The sequence below is a fragment of the Rhinolophus hipposideros genome, assembly GCF_964194185.1.
Source record: "Rhinolophus hipposideros genome assembly, chromosome: 1".
Lineage (NCBI taxonomy): Eukaryota > Metazoa > Chordata > Mammalia > Chiroptera > Rhinolophidae > Rhinolophus > Rhinolophus hipposideros.
The window spans coordinates 26,470,610-26,491,823 of record NC_138047.1 but is presented as its reverse complement, the minus strand read 5'-3'; the positions used below and the strand labels follow the sequence as shown (position 1 = coordinate 26,491,823).

At 34.0% G+C, this 21,214-nt stretch overlaps 1 protein-coding gene across 1 annotated transcript in view; it reads right to left on the bottom strand.

Moving 5' to 3' along the window:
• The window catches only part of CCDC7 (coiled-coil domain containing 7), a gene marked incomplete at both ends in the record, with an annotated part of 191,908 nt that overhangs the window by 9,946 nt on the left and 160,748 nt on the right, over nucleotides 1-21,214 (bottom strand). Inside the window, one exon of the mRNA XM_081051876.1 lies at nucleotides 14,650-14,724. Coding sequence (XP_080908002.1) covers nucleotides 14,650-14,724 — 75 coding nt within the window. The remainder of the gene's footprint in view (nucleotides 1-14,649; nucleotides 14,725-21,214) is intronic.

Below are 21,214 nucleotides of genomic sequence, written 5' to 3'. Positions count from 1 at the left end.
AATTTAAGATACTGATTATTCAATTAAATACAAATTGTCTGATAAGTTTAAAACTTTACCAAATAGCTGCAACATGCTATAATATACTAAATACTTTTCAAATAGTATATCATTTAATTATCATAAGAATTCAAGGAAGTAGATATTATATTTCCATTTAACAGATGAGGTAAGTAGAGCTTAGAGAGATTGTACATATTTTGGAAGTTCACATAGCTATTAAGTACACAATCTTACAATGAATTTTGTTCTTTTAAACTCTAAAACTTATTCTCCAGTCAGTAAACAGTGGGGCTATGCATGCAATGTGAGTGAAATGAAACTGGTAGTGTTTGGAGTGGCATGAATAGCACAAGTGAAATGGAAAGTACATGTTTTAAATAAAGGTATTATTCGCACTGATTGTTACAAATGCAGGGCTGATGTTCCTGGGTCATCTAAATTCTGAAGAGAAGCTAGAAATGTAGATATTTACAAGGAATTCCAAGACTTTTAAATAATTGCAAGTAATTTAAAAGTTTTAAGAATGTTTGGAAGACAAAACAAATTATCAGATTGCCACAAGAGAAGTATCTAACTTTAGGAAAGGATTAATTCTAACACATAAATGGAATTTGAGAACCAATTACTAGGTTATATTTCTATGCAAAACATCATCATTTATCCACCAATATATCTTCCTATCTTCTAGAAAAGAAAAATAAAATTTAAAATCTAAATGAAATTGGTACATTTAAAAGAAAATAACAATAAGCAAAATATGCCAGAAAAAAATGAAAAGAATAATTTTTAAAATTTAAATGTAATTAACATATAACCATTTGAAAAGTGCCAGGCCAAGATATTTTCATAAGTGGAATTTTTTATAATTCTTAAAGCAATAAATCCTATGCTATAGCACATAAAAAGAGGATTTTAAAATTTATAAAGTCAAAATAGTCATTACAAAGACATTAACATTGATATAAATATATTTGGCATAAATGACACATAAAAACACAATGCAATTGAAATATAATGCAAGTCACATATGTAATCAAAAAGTAATAATAGCACCATTAAAAATAAAAGAAACAATATAATCAATTTTAGTAATGTTTTATTTAACCAAATATATCCAAAATACTATTTCAACATGCAATAAAAATTAAAACAATTAATGAGATGGTTTACATAAAATTTTTCATAGTATGTCTTCAAACTCATGTGTGTATTATAAACTTACAGTACATCGCAATTCAGACTAGCTGCATTTCAATGCTCAATATCCATATGTGGCTAGAGATTGCCACATTACACAGCACAGCTTTAGATTATAAAAGTAAAAATGCTAAATAAAAAGTAAGGAAATAAAATTCAGTAGGTATTAAAATAATAACATGGCATGACCTAGTAGGGTTTATTCCCGGAATACAAAGTAAGTCGTCTATTAATATATTACTATATTAATGGTTCTAAAGAAAAAAGATGTAGGATTACCTTAAGGTAACAAGTTATTTAAAAAAATTAAGCACATATTCTTTTAAAAATTTTCCCAGCTTTATTGACATATAATTTATATATAGCACTATATAAGTTTAAGGATTACAATGTGATGATTTGATACACATATATATTGCAAATTTCCATATTCCATTAATCTGTCAAAAGACACCTAAATTGTTTCCAAATCTCGAGTACTGTGAATAATGCTGCAGTGAACAACGGAGTGCAGATATCTCTTCAAGATCCTGATTTCATTTCCTTTAGATATATATCCAGAAGTGAGAATGCTAAATCTCATTGTAGTTCCATTTTTAATTTTTTGAGGATCCTCCATACTGTTTTCCATTGGCTCTATCAATTTCCATTCCCTCTAACAGTGCACTAGGGTTCCCTTTTCATCACATCCTCATCAACACTTATTTCCTGTCTTTGTTATAATAGCCATTCCAACAGATGTGAGATGGTATCTTATTGTGGTTTTGATTTGCATTTTCCTGATGATTAGTAATGTTGAGCATCTTTTCATGAACCCGCTGTCAATTTCTATGTTTTCTTTGGCAAAATGTCTATTCAGGTCCCTTTCCTATTTTTCTTTTAAATTATTGTTGTTTTTGCTGAATTATATACACTTTAAAAAATATCTTAGATATTGGCCTCTCATCCAATATATATTTTGGAAACATTTTCTCCTATTCTATAGGTTGCCTCTTCATTTTGCTGGTTGTTTCTCTTGCTGTGAAGAAGATTTTAACGTGATGTAGTCCTATTTTTTTATGTTTGTTTTGTTTCCTGTGTTTTTGGTGTCATATCCAACTTGTTGCCAAGCCCACTGTCAAAGAGTTTCTTTCCCTGTGTTTTCTTCTAGGAGATTTATTATTTCAGGGCTACATTTAAGTCTTTAATCTATTTCAAATTGATTTTTATGTATAGCGTAAATTAGGCGATCAATTTTATTCTTTTGCATGTGGATATCCAATTTTCTCAATGCCATTTATTGAAGAGACTATTCTCTTCTCATTGAGTATTCTTGGCTCTTTTGTGTAATATTTGTTGATCATGTATGTAAAGGTTTATTTCTGGACTCTAGATTCTGTTCCATCCATCTATATGTCTGTTTTTATTCCAGCACCACAGAATTTTGATTACAATAGCTTTGTAGTATACGATTTAAATCAGAAAGTGTGAGGCCTCCAGATTTACTCTTTTCTCAAGATTTCTTTGGCTATTTGAGGACCTTTTGGGTTTCACACAAATTTTAGGATAGTTTTTCAATTTCTGTGAAAATTCCATTGCAATTTTTATAGTGGTTGTATTAAATCTATCAGTCTTTGGTAGTATAATCATTTTAACAATATTAATTCTTCCGATCCATGAACACAAAAATCGTCCATTTATTTGTATTTTCTTCAGTTTCTTTCATCAAAGTCTTATATTTTTTGATGTAAAGATCTTCCATCTCTTAGGTAAATTCCTAAGTGTTTTATTGTTTTTAGATGCTATTGTAAATGGGATTTTATTTATTTATTTTCAGATAGTTCATTGTTAGTATTTACAAACACAACTTGGTTTTTTTTGTATACTAATTTTGCATATTGCTACCTTACTGAAATGGGCTTTTAGTTCCAAAAGGATTTTGGCAAAGTCTCTGGTGTTTCCTATATATAATGCATGTCATCTGCAAACAGAGACAGTTTTACTTCTTCCTTTCCAATTTGTGTGACTTTTCTTTTCCATTCCTAATTGCTTTAGCTACAACTTTCATTATTATGTTGAATAGGAGGGATGAAAGTGGGCACCTTCTCTTGTTCCTGATTTCAGAGGACAAGCTTTCAGCTTTTCACTATTGAATATGATATCAGATGTGGGTTTGTCACACATAGGCTTTGGGAGGTTGGCATATGATCCTTTGATACCCAATGTGTTGAGAACTTTTATCATGAAAGCTTGTTGGATTTTTCTGCAAGTACTGAGGGGATCAACATGATTTTTATACTTTATTCTATTAATGTGGTGTATAACATTTATTGATATGAATGTTAAAATATATTTGCATTTCAGGCATAAATCCTGCTTGGTCATAGTGTATGATTCTTTTAATGTGCTGGTGAATTTAGTTTGACAGTATTTTGTAGAGAATTTCTGCATCTATATTCACCAAGATATTGGCCTCTCATTTTTTCTTACAGTATTCTTTTCCCTGGCTTTGGTATTAGGATAATGTTGGTCTCAAAAAATAAGTTTGGGAGTATTCACTCCTTTTCAATTATTTGGAAGAGTTTGAAAAAGAATTGAATTAATTTTCTATAAATATTTGGTAAAATTCACCAGTGAAACAATCTTAACTTGAGGGGACAGGGTCTTCCTACTGTGGCACAAAAGGAATGTGTACAGGCAAAGTGGCTTTTACCACACACTGGGAAGACTCACTTACCATGGGGGACTGACACATTACTAAAGCCAATTTTGTTCTGTCTCTTCTTATGTAAAGTGTTGTTCCATCCAATGCTTATCTGCATTGTATGTTAAGTAACGACTCTGATACCAAGAGAAAATGGGCAACTATAGAGTTCTACCCTGGGGTTAGTAACTGGTGAATGCTACCCTACTCCCTTGGGATTGATAACCAGAGCATGGCACTCTGTAATATTAGGTCTGACAATTACATTCATGAACTGATCCTAACAAAAGTGCTACTTACCTCATTGCTGAATATCACTACAGTCACCTTCGAAGTACTCCCCTTGGGAAGCTATGCACCAATGCCAGTACCTAGTCCACCCTTCAAAGCAATCTTGGAATTCTTTCTGGAATGACCACAGAGCTGTCATTGTTTTACCCTTGATATCCTGAATGTCATCAAAATACCTTCCTTTCAATATTTCCTTTATCTTTGGGTAAAAAAAGAAGTCATTGGGAGCCAGATCAGGTGAGTAGGAAGGGTTTTCTAATATGGTTATTTGTTTACCGGCTAAGAACTCCCTCACCGACAGTGTTGTGTGAGCTCATGCATTGTCATGAGGCAAGAGCCATGAATGGTTGACGAAAAGTTCAGGTTGTTTTTGTCTAACTTTTTTCATGCAGCCTCTTTAGTACTTCCAAATAGTAAACTTGGTTAACTGTTTGTCCAGTTGTACAAATTCATAATGAATAATCCCTCTGATATCAAAAAAGGTTAGCAACATCATTTGGACTTTTGATTTGGACTGATGGAATTTTTTTGGTCTTAGAAAATTGGCTGACATCCATTGTTCACTTTGATGCTTTGTTTCAGGGTCGTATTGGTACACCCATATTCATCACCAGTGATAATATGGCCCAAAACATTGCCTTGCCTCTCCAAAGGTCTTGGCAAACTTCAACTCTCCTTTGCTTTTGTTCATCGGTGAAATCCTTTGGGACCATTATTTTTTAATTAAAGTTTATTGGGGTAACAATTGTTTGCACACACCTTTCTCACGCCAAGATTTTCAGTTAAGATTTTCCTGTTTTTCTATCAATGTTTACTTGGTCTGCTATGCTTCTAACAGTCAGCCAATGATTTTGACGCACAATTCAATGAATTTTTGCACTGTTTTCGTCAGTTCTGCTCATTACTGGCTATACTGACCTCTCTTCATCAGTGATGCATTCTCTCCCCTCAGAAAAATGTTTAATCCATTTGTACACTGCTGTTTTCTTCATGGTATTATCCCCATAAACTTGGACTAATATGTCCCTGATTTCACTTCCAATCTTGCAAAGTTTAACATGAAATTTAATGTTTGTTTATTGCTCTTATTCAAGCTCAGACATTCTTGTGATAGCACACAAAAACATACAATGACAATAATGAACGCCACTCAGCAAGACGCTGCCACATATCGACACGAACACAGCTGTGACACTGATATACCAAGGTTATAAAACCTTACTGAGCTCTTTGTACAGCGCTGCCAATGTAAATGCACTGTGGCAAGTTTGTGAACTTAATTGTCAGACCCCAGTAAGTCTTACACCCACCTAACACTATATACAGTTATTACAATATTATCGACTATATTACCTAAGCTGTACTTTACACCCCCATGACTATACAGTAACTTCCAATTTGTACTTCTTAATCCCTTCACATTTTTCACCCTAACCACTCTCCTTTCTGACAACCATCAGTATGTTCTATGAGTTTGTTTGTTCTTTTATTTTGTTAGATTCCACATATAAGTGAAATTATATGGTATTTGTTTTTCTCTGTCTGACTTATTTCACTTTGCATAATACCCTCTGGGTCCATCCATGTTTTCACATATGGTAAGATTTTATTTTCTTATATGGCTGAGTAACATTCCATTATATATACGTGTATATGCTGCTTCTTTATCCATTCCTCTGATTGGAGCATTTAACCCATTTCCATTTAAAGTAATTATTGATATATATGTAGTTATTGTCATTTTATTGTTTTCTGATTATTTTTGTAGTTCTTCCTTGTTCCTTATTCTCTTGCTCTCTTATATGTTGATCATGTTCTGTGGTGTTGCATTTAGATTCCTTTCTCTTTATTTCTTACATATCTCTTGTAGATTTTTGGTTTGTAATTACCATGTGCTTTATCTATACCAAGTTATGTTTATAGCAGTCTATTTTAAGTTGATGGTTATTTGAGTTAGAAAACATTCTAAAATCACCTTTTCACTCACCCTCCTCATGTTTATGTTTTCGTCATAATTTATTTATGTGTGTGTCTTTGTGTGTATCTCTTAATTTACTCTTGTAATTACACATAATCTTCTTACTTTTGCCTTTTAATCTTTACAGCTTCAATGTTGGTTGATCCACTGCTTTTATTATGTGTTTGCCTTTTTCAGTGAAGACTTTTTTTCTTTGTGATAGTTTCTTATTCATATGTTTTATTTTCTTCTTCTTCTTCTTAAAGAAGTCCTTTTTCATGTCTTGTAGTACTGGCTTGGTAATGATGAATTCCTTTAGCATTTTCTTGCCTGGGAAGCTATCTCTCCTTCGATTCTAAATGATAACCTTGCTGGGTAGAGTAATCTTGGTTGTAGGGTCTAGCTTTTCATAGTCTGAATGTTTTGTGCCAATCCCTTCTGGCCTGAAAAGTTTCTGTTTAGAAATCAGCAGACAGTCTTATGGGAGCTCCCTTGTACGTAAATAACTACTTTTCCCTTGCTGCTTTTAAAAGTCTCTCTTTGTCTTTAACCTTTGGCATTTTAATTGATGTGTCTTGGCTTTGGCCTCTTTGGGTTCATCTTTTTGGGAGTCTCTGAATTTCCTAGACTTTTATATTTATTTCCTTTGCCTGGTTAGGGAAGTTTCAGTCATTATTTCTTCAAATAGGTTCTCAATCCCTTGTTCTATCTCTTCTCTTTCTAGTGCCCCTATGATGTGAATGTTGTTATGCTTGATATTCCAGAAGCCCTATAAACTTTCCTAATTTTTAAAAAATTCTTTATTCTTTTTGTTGTTCTGATTGGGTGTTTTCTGCTACCTTGCCTTCCAAATCGCTGGTTCAATCCTCTGCTTCATCTAATCTGTTGCTGATTCCATCTAATGTATGTATTCTTTCTTTCAGTTATTGTGTTCTTCATTACCAACTGATTCTCTGTTATGCTTTCTATCTATGGTTTTTTTTCTTTTAAATATATTTTATCTCTTTGGTGAAGTTCTCACTGAGATCATCTACTCTTCCCCTAAGTTCATTAAGCATCTTAATAACCAGAGTTTTAATTTTTGCCTCTGGTAGATCGAGCGGCTCCATTTTGTTTAGTTCTTTGGAGTTTTCTTTTCTTCTTTCATTTGGGACATGTTTCTTTGTATCCTTATTTTGGCTGCTTCCCTGTGTTTTTTTCTCTCTATTAGGTAGATCTGCTGTTTCCCAGTCTTGCTATGTGGCCTTACATAGTAGGTGTGCTGTGGGGCCCAGTATGTAGTCTCCCAGGTCACCTGCACCGGGCACTACAAGGGTGTCCCTTGTAGGAGGGTTGCATGTGCTCTCCTATTGTAATTGAGCCTGGATTGCTATTGGCACATCAGTGGGTGGGACTGACTGTCAGACTAAATGGGGAATGAGGACTAAAATGATATTGTGGACAAAGTTATATGCAGGGGTTGACCCCATGGAGTGGGACTTGCTTTAGTAGGGTGCTAGTGACTTCTGAATACACCTTTTGGGTACGTCATTTATGGCACTACTTGGGTAATGTTCTGGTGTGGTCTGAAGTCAGTCACCAGTGTGTTCGTTCTGGGGCATCTTGGGAGGTCCTCAGTTGCAGGCCAAAGTCAGCCTCTGCCTGTGTTTAGCCCAGGTCCACCTGGTAAAAGGTACAAAGTGATCTGCAGTTAGTAACTGTCTGTGCTGAGCTTAGAATAGCACCTAGGAGTGGTTATGTTGTGAACTGAGGCTGCTTGCCACTACTACTGGAATTGGGGCTGCTTCACAAGAGGTACAGGGCGTGTCGAGGACAGTCATTGCTTGTTTGGGGTTTGTGGGCCTTTGAAATATTTTAGGAAATTCTGCAGTGAAGGCTCAGGACTGCCACTTCTGTAGACTAACCTTTAAGGAGGTTCTGGCCAGGCAAATAAATTGGATGGTGCAGGATCTCAGAGAATCACCATGGTGAGGTGATAGCAGTATTAGCCATGTTAATTGAGACTCAGATGTACTTGAGATATGCACCTGCAGGCTGTGTAGGAGTAGGGCTCAACAAAGGAACAATGGCTCCTGACTGCATTTTAGTCCCTGAGAGAGCTGCCTCTCCAGCCCTTGCACTGAGGCCAGACAATTCAGTTCCTTTTTATATATCCATAGTGCTTTTAGAGCTATTGCCCTTTCTCTACAGATTAGAGCAAGTGTGTATAAGGAAGTATGTGTGCGGGCCATTTAAGAGGATACTAGGAAATCCAGCAGCCCTCTGTCTCACCTAGACAGAATCCCCACTAATTTTTTTAATTTTTGAAATTTTTATTAAATTTATTGGGGTGACATTGGTTAGTAAAATTATATAGGTTTCAAGTGTACAATTCTACAATACATCATCTATACATTGCATTGTGTGTCACCACCCAGCCAGTTCTCCTTCCATCACCATATATTTCACCCCCTTTACCCTCTTCTACCACCATACTTCTTCCTCCCTTACCCTCTGGTAACCACTAAACTGTTATCTGTGTATATAATTTCTGTTTGTTTGTCTTGTTTGATTGTTCCTTTCAGTTTTATATTCCACATGTGAGTAAAATCATATACTTCTCAATTTTTTCTCCGACTTATTTAGTTTAGCATGATAATTTTAATATTCATCCATGTTGTCGCCAATAGCAGTATTTCATCTTTTCTTATGCCTGAGTAATATTCAGTTGTATATATGTACCACATCTTCTTTACCCAATCATCTATTGAAGAACAATTTGGTTGTTTCCATGTCTTGGCCTATGTGAATATGCTGCAATGAACATTGGGTACCGTATTTGCCGGCGTATAAGACGACTGGGCATATAAGACGACCCCCTAACATTTCCACTCAAAATACAGAGTTTGTTATATACTCGCCGTATAAGACTACCCCCTCTTCCGCACACCTTCCACACACCAAATAACTTTCAGTTTAAAATTTGCATCATACTTCTTTCTTTTGGCTGGTGCCATGATAGGGATGATAGGGGTTTGACTGGTCGACATTTTCTATGCTGTACTGTACAATGGTGCAGTATTGTGGTTGGCTGTTGGCTGTATACAAAGCCTGATTTGATTGGTCCCTGCTCCCTGTTTGCCCGCCCTGTCACTATAGCAGTCTGGTCCCCCCTTGCATCAGCATCTCCCTGGGACCTCACTAGTGCGCAAGTGCGAGCTCTTCAACATTCTAACAGGCACCATGATAGTGCAAAATCGCGAATCTTCAATGCATATGTAAAGAAATATACAGTAACCCGAATTTACCACACTCGCAAAATCGCACACAGCCGACCATACACCCAGTATGGTATCGCGATTCGCGATTTTGCGCTATCATACTGGGTGTATGCTCGGCTGTGTGCGATTTTGCGAGTGTGGTAAAATCGCATAACAGCAAAATCGCATAACAGCCGAGCATACACCCAGCAGCGCTGCTGATGCCTGAATGGTATGTGGAATGAAGTGGGCGGGCATCGGGAGGCCACTATGGCACGGGGCAAGCACTATGGGCAGTCTATCTGAAGTGTACCTGGCGTATAAGACGACCCCCCCACTTGGAGGCATATTTTTCGGGGCCAAAAAATCGTCTTATACGCCGGCAAATATGGTACATATATCTTTACGGATAAATGCTTTCAGATTTTTTCGGTAGATACCCAGAAGAGGAATTGCTGGGTCATATGGTAATTCTATTCTTAATTTTTTGAAGAATCTCTGTACTGTTTTCCATAGTGACTATGCCAATTTACATTTGCACCAGCAGTATATGAGGGTTCCCTTTGCTCCACAGCATCTCCAATGCTTGTTATTACTTGTCTTATTGATAATAGCCATTTTAACAGGTGTGAGGTGGTATCTCATTGTAGTTTTGATTTGCATCTCCATAATAGCTAGTGTAGTTGAGCATTTTTTCATATATCTGTTGGCTGTTTTGTATGTCTTCTTGGGAGAAGTGACTGTTCAGGTCCTCTGCCCATTTTTTAATTGGATTGTGTATGTTTGTGTTGGGGGGTGTTGTATGAGTTCTTTACATATTTTGTATTTTGCCTTTACATATTTTGTATTTTGCCTTTTATTGGGGGTTTTGTTTGCAAATATTTTCTTCTATTTGGTGGGTTGCATTTTTGTTTTGTTGATGGTTTCTTTTGCTGTGAAAATGCTTTTTAGTTTGATATAGTCCCATTCATTTATTTCCCTTGACTTTGAGGTCAAATTCACAAAATCCTCTCAGAACCTAAAGTTCATAAGTTTAGTACCCATGCTTTCTTCTATATAATTTATTGTTTCAGGTTTTATATGTAGGTCTGCGATCCATTTTGACTTAATTTTGGTACATGGTGACAGAGAGCAGTCTAGTTTCATTCCTTTGCATGTGGCTTTCCAATTTTCCCAGCACCATTTATTGAAGTGGTTTTCTTGTCTCCATTGTATATATCTAACTTCTTTTCAAAAATTATCTTCCCATATCCATGTAGGTTTATTTCTCAATTCTGAATTTTATTCCATTGTCTGTGTGTCTGTTTATCTGCCAATACCATGCTGTTTTGATTATTGTCACTTTGTATTATAAATTGAAATCAGGGAGTGTGATACTTCTGGCCTTGTTCTTTTTTCTCAGGATTGCTTTGGCTATTTGGGGTCTTTTGTGATTTCATACAAATCTGATTTCTTGTTTTATTTCTTTGAAAAATGCCATTGGGATTTTGATGGAGATTGCATTAAATCTGTATATTGCTTTGGGTGATATGGCCATTTTAATTATGTTGAACCTTCCAATCCAGGAACATGGAATATCTTTCCATTATTTGTATCTTCTTCAATTTCTTTTAATAATGTCTTATAATTTTCAGTGTATAGGTACTTCACATCCTTTAAGTTTATTCCTAGGTATTTTATTCTTTTTATTGTAATCACAAAAAGAATTTCTTTTTGCATTTCTTTTTCTAAAATTTCATTATTAGTATACAGGATTGCAATGGATATTTGTACATTGATTTTGTATCCTGAAACTTTACTGTATTTGTTTATTGTTTGTAATAGCCTTAAATGACTCATTAGACCTAAAGGACATAATCGACATTTACAGAGTCTTTCATCCCAGAACACCAGACTATACGTTCTTTTCTAATGCACATGTAACATTCTCAAGAATAGAGCATATATTGGGACACAAAATCAGCCTCAATAAATTTAAGAAGATTGAAACCATACCAAGCATATTCTTTGACCATAATGCTTTGAAATTGGAAATCAACTGCAAAAAGAAAATGGAAAAATCCACAAATATTTGGAGATTAAACAACATACTAATCAAGAATGACTGGGACAAAGAAGAAATAAAAGGAGAATTTAAGAGATTCATAGAAACAAATGAGAATGAAAATACAACATATCAAAATTATTGGGAGACTACTAAAGCATTAATAAGAGGGAAATTTATATCATTATAGGCCTATCTCAAGAAACAAGAAAATTTCCAGATAAACAACCTAACATTACATCTTAAAGAACAAATGAAACCTAAAGTTAGCAGAAGGAAATAATTAAAATTAGAGCAGAATTAAATGAAATAGAGAAAAAGGCAATAGGAAAATTTAATACAACAAAAGCTGGTTCTATGAAAAGATTAATAAAATTGACAAACACCCAGATATACAAAGGATCACACAGGAATACTATGGAGGACTGTATGCCACCAAATTCAATAACCTAAAAGAAACGGACAAGTTCTTAAAAATATTTAACCATTAATTTTTGAGTTTACTTCCCTTTGAGGTCAAATTCATAAATCCTCTCTAAACCCAACATCCAAAAGTTTAGTACCTATGCTTTCTTCTATGCAATTTATTGTTTCAGTTATGTTTCAGATTTTTATCTATTTTGAGCTAATTTTGGTATATGGTGACAGAGAGCAGTCTAGGTTCATTCTTTTGCATGTGGCTTTCCAGTTTTCCCAGCACCATTTATTCAAGAGGCTTTCTTTACTTTATTGTATATTTTTGGCTCCTGTGTTGAAAATTATCTGCCCATATACCAGAGGTGCCAAAAAAGTAGACATTATAAGAGGTGTTATCTATGTATTACTTTTTGAAGTTGAATTGAATTACAGTAGCAATGTGTGGTATGACGTTTGCTCAAAAGATGGAGTTAATCAAATGAATGTTGGTGTCATTTATTGTATTACAATTTTAATACAGTTTTCTTCTTTCTTAAAATGTGTATACATTTTTTGGCACCCTTTGTATATATGGGTTTATTTCTGGGTTCTTAACTCTATTCCATTGGTCTGTGTGTCTATTTTTCTGCCAATACCATGCTACTTTGATTATTATCCCTTTGCAATAAAAATTGAAGTCAGGGAGTATGATACCTCTGGCTTTGTTCTTCTTTCTCAGGATTGCTTTGGCTATTTGGGATCTTTTGTGAGTCCAGACAAATCTTATGATTTTTTTGGTCTTTTTTTTTTTTTAACGCCATTGGGATTTTGATGGGGATTTCATTAAATTTGTATATTGCTTTGAAACTATGTTGATTCTTCTAATCTATGAACACGGAATTGCCATTATTTGTGTCTTCTTCAATTTCTTTTAATAATGTCTTATAGTTTTCAGTATATAAGTCCTTCACATCCTTTGTTAAGTTTATTCCTGGGTATTTTAATTGTGTGTGTGTGTGTGTGTGTGTGTGCATCATTGCTACCTTTATAAAGGGGGTAGCCTGGTTAAAAAAATAAGGCTAGATAGGACTAAAATAAAATGAAATAAACTGAGTTCTACAGTAAAAGCAAAAGGGAATAATCCATTGAGATGACATAAACTGAATTTTTATTTTTTAGCTGTATGTTGGTAAGCCTATCTGTAATTAAACCAATGAGAATAATGACATAGATCATAATTTATTTAGCCTACTGTATGTACTATTATGTTTTATGATCTATCATATTTCTGACATTTTATAAATTTTCTGCTGTTATAGTGTTATTTTAAAAGTCCAATCTTTGTGCCATATCAAAATTATAATGCAACATATGATTAGTGCCTAGCCTTCTTTTTTTTTTAAAAAAAAAGTTCATATAATACAACATAGATAATATATAGCAAATAATACTAACAGTAAATAGTTTTACGGAGCTTACTATTATCAAGGCACTATTTGAAGCACTTCATATAATTTCCAAAATAACCTTATAAGGTAGAGTCTATCCATAGCGCTATGATTCAGATGAAGAAACAGGCATGGAGAGATAAACTAACTTAATAAGAGAGAGAGGTAGACATTAAAGACAGGCAGTGTATCTCTAGCATCTGTTCTTTTAAACACTACCCCTACATTGCATCTCACAAAAACATAGGCACCTCCTAATGAAAACAAACCCAAATAGCCATCCACAGGATAATAGGCAAATTAATTGTGATATATACATAAATCAGATCATTAAACAACAATAAAAATAAATGACATAGGGTTAAAATTATCAATAGTGAAAAATCTCAAAAATTTTGAACGAATTAAGCTAATTGCTAAAGAAAGCATATATCACACTACCATTCAATCATACACACAATAAATTATTCACATATACAAAACATCTCTAGCAAGAGTATAGAGAAATATAAGGAAATGATAAGCATCAAGTTCAGAATAGAAGGAGGCAGTACTCTGAAAAGGAAAAGAGGGAACTTCAATATTTAAGATACATTTGTTAAACTGGGTCACAAACACAGCAGTGCTCGTTATATTACTTCTTATACTTTTCTATATTTCAAAATAAGAAAAAGTAATAGAAATAACCTAAAATACCTGAGTTTTATCTGGTTCATAAAAAGATCAGACATAAATGAAATCTATTACACTAAGTCAAAATCCAAATAAAATTTGTTCAAATGTTCAATTAACAACTAACAATGTTCAATTTTTTCTCAAATTCATTTTTGAAGCAGGGGGAATAAATAAATAAATGAACACCAATATTGTGAATTGTAATAGAAAATATACAAGAACATTAATATTAAGTGCCAGCAGATTAAAAAAACAAATGTTCCTTTTCCCTTCTTGAAATTATATAACCAACATGTTTTAGCAGTAATGGTATTTGATTAGAATTGATATGTGAATAATGGGTAAATGTCATACTTTTAAAAATGAAATAATTATAATATAAAATTAACATAAACGTGTTCCCTAAATTGGTGCTCCATGAAAATCTATTCCCAGAGTATGAAAAAGGCATGGTTTCTTAGTGAATAAATTTAAGACATACAATAATTAGAATATTAAAGACCCGGAGAAGTACTACCAAGTGGTGCTAATAGCATTACAACATTTACTAGCTCTGCAGAATTCCAATTTTTTGGTAAATTATGTTCTAAAATATCCAATCTAAAAATTCAACTATAAACCATAAATACAGCTGAGTCACATTTAAACTATATTTTTAAATTGTCAAGTGTTTTATGACTACTATTTTTAAATGCATTTATCAGTATCATACATACCTCTCAATCTTTGGGTAGCTAGTTCTAGATCTTCAAGTGTAAAACTCTCATCTGAGAGCTTATTCATATCCTGATCTACAAACAAACAAATAAAAACAGTAAATTAAATACAAAAACTTTTAATCAATAAATATAGAAACACTATTGTAACGTATAAAACACTATTGTAGCCTAATTCCAAGACTATCATGTCGAAAGGTTACGCGAATAGTCTTACATATTACATCAAGTAAGAGAAAAATAATAAATGCCAGAAGTTTGTTTCACAAAGTTTAACATCTGTTCCTAATGTAAACAATAATATAAACAGAGGGACTTTAAAACAGACCTGGAGTTGCCATGCCAGAGGAATTGCCTTGCAGGTCTTATGCCTCAAATCTTTGGAATGTTAAAATAGAGCAAAATAACCTTTGGACTGGGCCTAAGCAACCTTGTGCCTTGCCAAAGAACTGTTTGCAAAATAAAAAGATGCAGTTATTATGACTATTGGACTGATGACTACAGGATGGAAAATTTAAAATATTGTTTAGAATTAACATCACTATGTTATCTGCACCAATAGATTGATGTAATTGTTCCTCTTCTATTGATGTAATTATTCCCATTCTTGCACTAAGAAAAAGGAGAACCCAACTTTCTAAATCAAAAATTTTCTTACACTCAATTAGAGAATTGAGGTCACAAGGTAAAATGCTGCCCCCAAAAGGAGAGAGAAAGGTAGATACAAGGAGCACAATTTTGGGCAGCAGAACCCCTGTAGCAGAAGCCCACTGGTGAAGCCAGTGGAAGAACACTTAAATTGTAACTGATGAATTGCTGGAAGTTCATTGTGTACTAACTTGAATCTTAATAGTATTCCCACATAATCATGTGTTTTACCTCTAGGAAGTCAACCAAATTTTCAAGGTGAAGCTCTGAAAAAAATCCCCACACGCTTCCACTAGGGGAGGGGAAAGTAATTACTTTTAAAGACGCCCGAGGTTTCTGTTCTCCTTAACAAAAGACTGCTCTCAAGAGAAACTGTTTTACCAGAGCTTAACCAACACAGGGTTTACCAGAACCTAACATACCTTGTGGAAGAAAAATATTTAACATGGGGGTAAGCAGATACACAATTCCATCCCTATCTAGCCTTCCTGTCTTATCAAAGGGTTGGGAGAGAAATGAGAAACACTTGAGAAAGTTGGAGACCAGAGGCACAGCATTACTAACAAACAGAGAACTAATTAGAGAATAATAGAATGTTTCCCCTGTCCTGACACATGACAACCACATTAATAGAACTCCTATATAAAAACAGCAGATTACAGCTAAAGAAAAACAAAACAAATAAACAACAACAAAAAAAAACGAGCTTTTTAGTGCACTGTTGGTGGGATTGCAGATTAGTGCAGCCACTATGGAAAACAGTATGGAGGTATCTCAGGAATCTGAAAATGGAACTACCCTATGATCCAGTAATTCCACTCCTAGGCATCTACCCAGAGAAATCCAAAACTCCAATTCAAAAATCTGTATGCACTCCTATGTTTATTGCAGCACTTTACACAATAACCAAGATATGGAAACAACCGAAATGCCCGTCGGTAGATGACTGGATTAAGAAGCTGTGGTATATTTATACAATGGAGTATTACGCAGCCATAAAGAAGAAAGAAATCTTATCATTTGCAGCAACATGGATGGATCTAGAGAACATTATGTTAAGTGAAATAAGTCAGAAAGAGAAAGACAAGTACCATATGATCTCACTTATATATGGAATCTAAAGAAAAGACTATGTGAATGAACTAATCAGAAACAGTTTTGGGGACACAAAGAAAAAACCGAGAGTTGTTAGATGGGTGGGGGGGGGGTTGGGAATAAGGGGAAAGGTGAAGGGATTTGGAAGCAGCTGGTAACCACAAGATGGCCTCAGGGGTTTTTTTTAAAATTAATTTGGGGAAGGTATTCAATAATGTTGTAAAGATTTTGTTGGGTATCCGATGGACATGCGTCCTATTTGGGAGACCACCTCAGGGATACTGTGGATACCTGATCATGGCATTGTACACCAGAAGCTAAACATTAATGAATGCCAACTATAATTTTATATATATAATGTGATGGTTCAGTGAGGTCGGAGGGATAGTGGATGGGGGGAGGGGGGTTCACAGTGTGAGGGATATAAATGATGAACGTCTAAGTATTACCTTGTCTTGTACACCTGAAACTAATAAATAAAAAAAAAAAAACGAAACAAAACAAAAAACAAACAAACAAAAAAAACGAGCTTTAAACCCTATTTAAGAAGGAGTCTCGAGGGCAAACCCAAAGATATCAGGGAAGATAAAAAGAGGAACAAAATAGAAAAATTTAGCAACTGACAGTTATAGATCAGGAAAAAATAGCCACATCCTCAGCCTAACCTATAGCCAGATAAATATAAAGCCTCCCATTAAAGACCTGTGTACCTCAGTACCTTTTACCCATCACATCATGTCTATAATTCAACAACAACAACAACACATGGTGTGCTAAAAGTAAAAAAAAAAAAAAAAAAAGTCCAAAGAGACAGTTTATTTATTTATTTATTTTTAAAGATTTTATTGGGGAAGGGGAACAGGACTTTATTGGACACCAGCGTGTACTTCCAGGACTTTTTTTTTCCCCAAGTCAAATTGCTGTCCTTTCAGTCTTAGTTGTGGAGGGCGCAGCTCAGCTCTAGGTCCAGTTGCCATTGCTAGTTGCAGGGGGCGCAGCCCACCATCCCTTGCAGGACTCAAGGAATTGAACTGGCAACCTTGTGGTTGAGAGCCCACTGGCCCACGTGGGAATCGAACCAGCAGCCTTTGGAGTTGGGAGCATGGAGCTCTAATCACCTGAGCCACCGGGCCAGCACCAAGACAGAGTTTAAATATGAGTATATGAGTATATGAGTACCAGGCTCAATATGACAGAGCTTTCGGCATTATCATGGGTATTAAAAATGACTAATATGCTAAAAGATCTCATAGAAAAAGAAGACAACATGCAAGAATAAATGGGCAATGTAAGCAGAGGTCTGCAATCTCTAGGAAAAAAATCACATGAAATATTAGAAATAAAAAACACAGCAAAAGAAATGAAGAAGGCCTTTGATGTGCTCATGAGAAGATTGAACACAGTCAAGAAAATAATGAGTGAGCTTGAAGATATGTCATTAGAAACTCTGAAATTAAAGAGAGAAAATAGATGAAATAAAAGGAACATAATATATGAGATTTGTGGGACAATTACAAAAGGTGTAAATACACGTATCAGGTGTACATACATATATGGGAATATCGGAAGAAGAAACAATAAAACAGGTCAAATATTTGAAGTAATGGCTCAGAGTTTTCTAAATTTAATTACAGACATCTAAACACAGATCATAGTAACTGAGAACATAAAAAAGGATTAATGCCAAAAAATCTACACCTAATCATCATATCATACTCAAACTACAGAAAATCAAAGACAAAGAGAAAATCATGAAAGACCTCAGAACAGGAAAGAAAACAAAACAAAATAATACCTTATATATAGAGAGAGAGGGACAAGGATAAGAATTACATAATGGTTCTCATCACATCATACAAGCAAGAAGAGAATGGAGAAAAATATTTAAGGTATTAAAAGAAAACAACCAACCAACATAGGATACTGAATATGTAATTAAAGCTAGAGAAGGCAGGAAAAGAATGTAAACTTGAACAAATAATCCTAAAATTTATATGGAATCACAAAACAACACATATACCCAAAGCAATATTGAGAGACAAGAACGAAGTTGGAGGTATCACACTTCCTGATTTCAAACTCTACTACAAAGTTATGATCATCCAAACAGTATGGTACTGGCACAAAAACAGACATGTAGGTCAATAGAACAGAATATAGAGCCCAGTGATATACCCTCGCTTATGTGGTCAATTAATCTATGACAAAGAAGACAAAAATATACAATAGAGAAATGATACTATCTTCAATAAGTAGTGCTGGGAAAACTAAATAAATACACACAGGAAAATTAAACAGGACCATGTTCTTATACAACATATAAAAATAAACTCAAAATAGATTAAAGACAAATGGAAGACCTGAAATCATAAAACTCCTACAAGAAAACACAGGTAGTAAAGTATCTGACATTAGTCTTAGCAATATCTTTATGGATATGTCCACTGAAGCAAGGAAGACAAAAACTAAAATATACAAATGGGACTTCATCAAACTAAAAAGCTTCTTCACAGTTATGGAAACCATCAACAAAATGAAAAGACAACCTACTAAATGGGAGAAAATGTTTGCAAATGATATATCCAATAAGGGGTTGATATCCAAAATATATAAGGAACTCACATAACTCAATTACAACAACAAAAATAAACAACCTGAACCAAAAAATGGGCAGAGGACATGAATATGCATTTCTTCAATGAAGACACACAGATGGACAACAGGTACCTGAAAAGATGCTTGACATCACTAATCACCAGGGAAATGCAAATAAAAACCACAATGAGATACCACCTCATACCACTCAGAATGGCTATTATCAAAAATTCAACAAATAACATGTGTTGGCAAGGATGTGGGGAAAAATGGAATGCTTGTGCACTGCCAATAGGATTGCAAATTGGTGTAGACACTAAGGAAAACAGTATGGTGATTCCTCAAAATTTTAAAAACAGATCTACCATAAGACTAGGCAATTCCACTTCTGGTATTTATCCCAAAAAACCAAAAATATAATTTGAAAAGATACATGCACCCCTTTGTTCACTGTAGCATTGTTTACAATAGTCAAAATATGGAAGTAACCTAGGTGTCCATCAATAGATGAATGGATAAAGGAAATGTTCAGTACATTTATAATGGAATATTACTCAGCAATAAAATGGAACAAAATCCTGCAATTTGTGACAACCTAGAGGGTATTATGCTAAGTGAAATAAGTCAGACAAAGACAAATACTGTGTGCTTCCACTTATATGTAGAATTTTTAAAAAATGAAAACAAATGAATAAACAAAACAAAAACAGACTCATAGGAATGAAGAACAAACTGACAGTTGCCAGAAGAGGGTAAAAAAGGTGAAGGAGAATATATTTAATAATGTGTGACAACTTTGTACAGTGACAGATGGTTACTAAACTTGGTGTGATACATCATAAGATATACAAATCAAAGTGCCCTTCTAACAATTTAAGAATCAATTACAATTACCTCACTACATACTAATATGAAATAAGAAAGATGAACAATATATTAGATTTTAGCTCATTAAAACCTTTAAACACTGTATCTTGAACATTATTTTTGTGAAATGTTTTATAATAAATGAAACTGTAATTTTCTACTGTGAAAAAAAGATATATAAATGTCAAATCATTATGTTTTACACACGAAACTAATATTGTATGCTAACTATACTTTAATAAAAATAATATTAAAATAATTTCCAGGACAATGCTAAAAAATAAGTAAATCACATTAATGTCAACCTACAAAAAACCCAGCAGATAACAAGGCACTTAATACTCAGAAACTAAATGGTTTCTCCCTAAGATCAGGAATAAGTCATGGATGTCCCTTCTCACCACTCCTATCCAACATCCAACATCATAATGGAAGTTCTAGCTGATGTAATAAGACAAAAAAAAGGAAATAAAAGATACACTGATGGAGAAAAATAAATAAAACTATTTTTGTTGAACAACAACAACCAAAACAAAGTTCTGGAACTAAGATAGCAAGGTTGCCAGATACAGGTTTATCTACAAAAGTTAATTGTTTTCATATATATCAGCAATAAATGAGAGGGATTTGAATAACAACACAAAATCATTATATTAGCACCAAAAATGAAATACTTAAGTATAAATCTAACAAAATAAATACAAGAGATATATGAGAAAACAAACACTGATGAAAGAAATAAAAAATCTAAATAGATTAAGATCTTAGGGAGAGATAGTTGATGTTCATGGATAAGAAGATTTAATACTGCTAAGGTGTCAATTCTTTCCAACTTGATTCAATGCAATCCAATAAAATTCCAAAAAGCTATTTTATAAATATAGACAAACTGATTCTAAACTTACACGGAAAGGCAAAATACCCAGATCAGCCAACACAACATTGAAGAAAAACATGATCAAAGAACTGATGCTGTTATTTTTATAACAGATATGGGCAAATAAAAAAATTATAGAGTACATTTAAAATAAACTGAAAAGGAGATTCAAAAACAGATCAGGAAAGAGAAAATACAAGTGATGGTATATTTACCGTCAAAGTAAATTTTGTCAGGGATATGGAGCAATGGGGACTCTGGTTCATTGCTGATGGGAATATAAAATGCTATAGACACTTTGAAGACGGTTTGGCAGTTTATTACAAAGTTAAATACAGTCTTATATGATCCAGCAATCGTGCTCCTATGTGTTCACTTAACTGTGTTAAAAATTTGTATTCCCACAAAAGTTATGCAGTATCCAACAGGTGCTAAGTTGTTTGGACAAAACTAATTAATAAATAAATTGTTGGGCTTTCATTG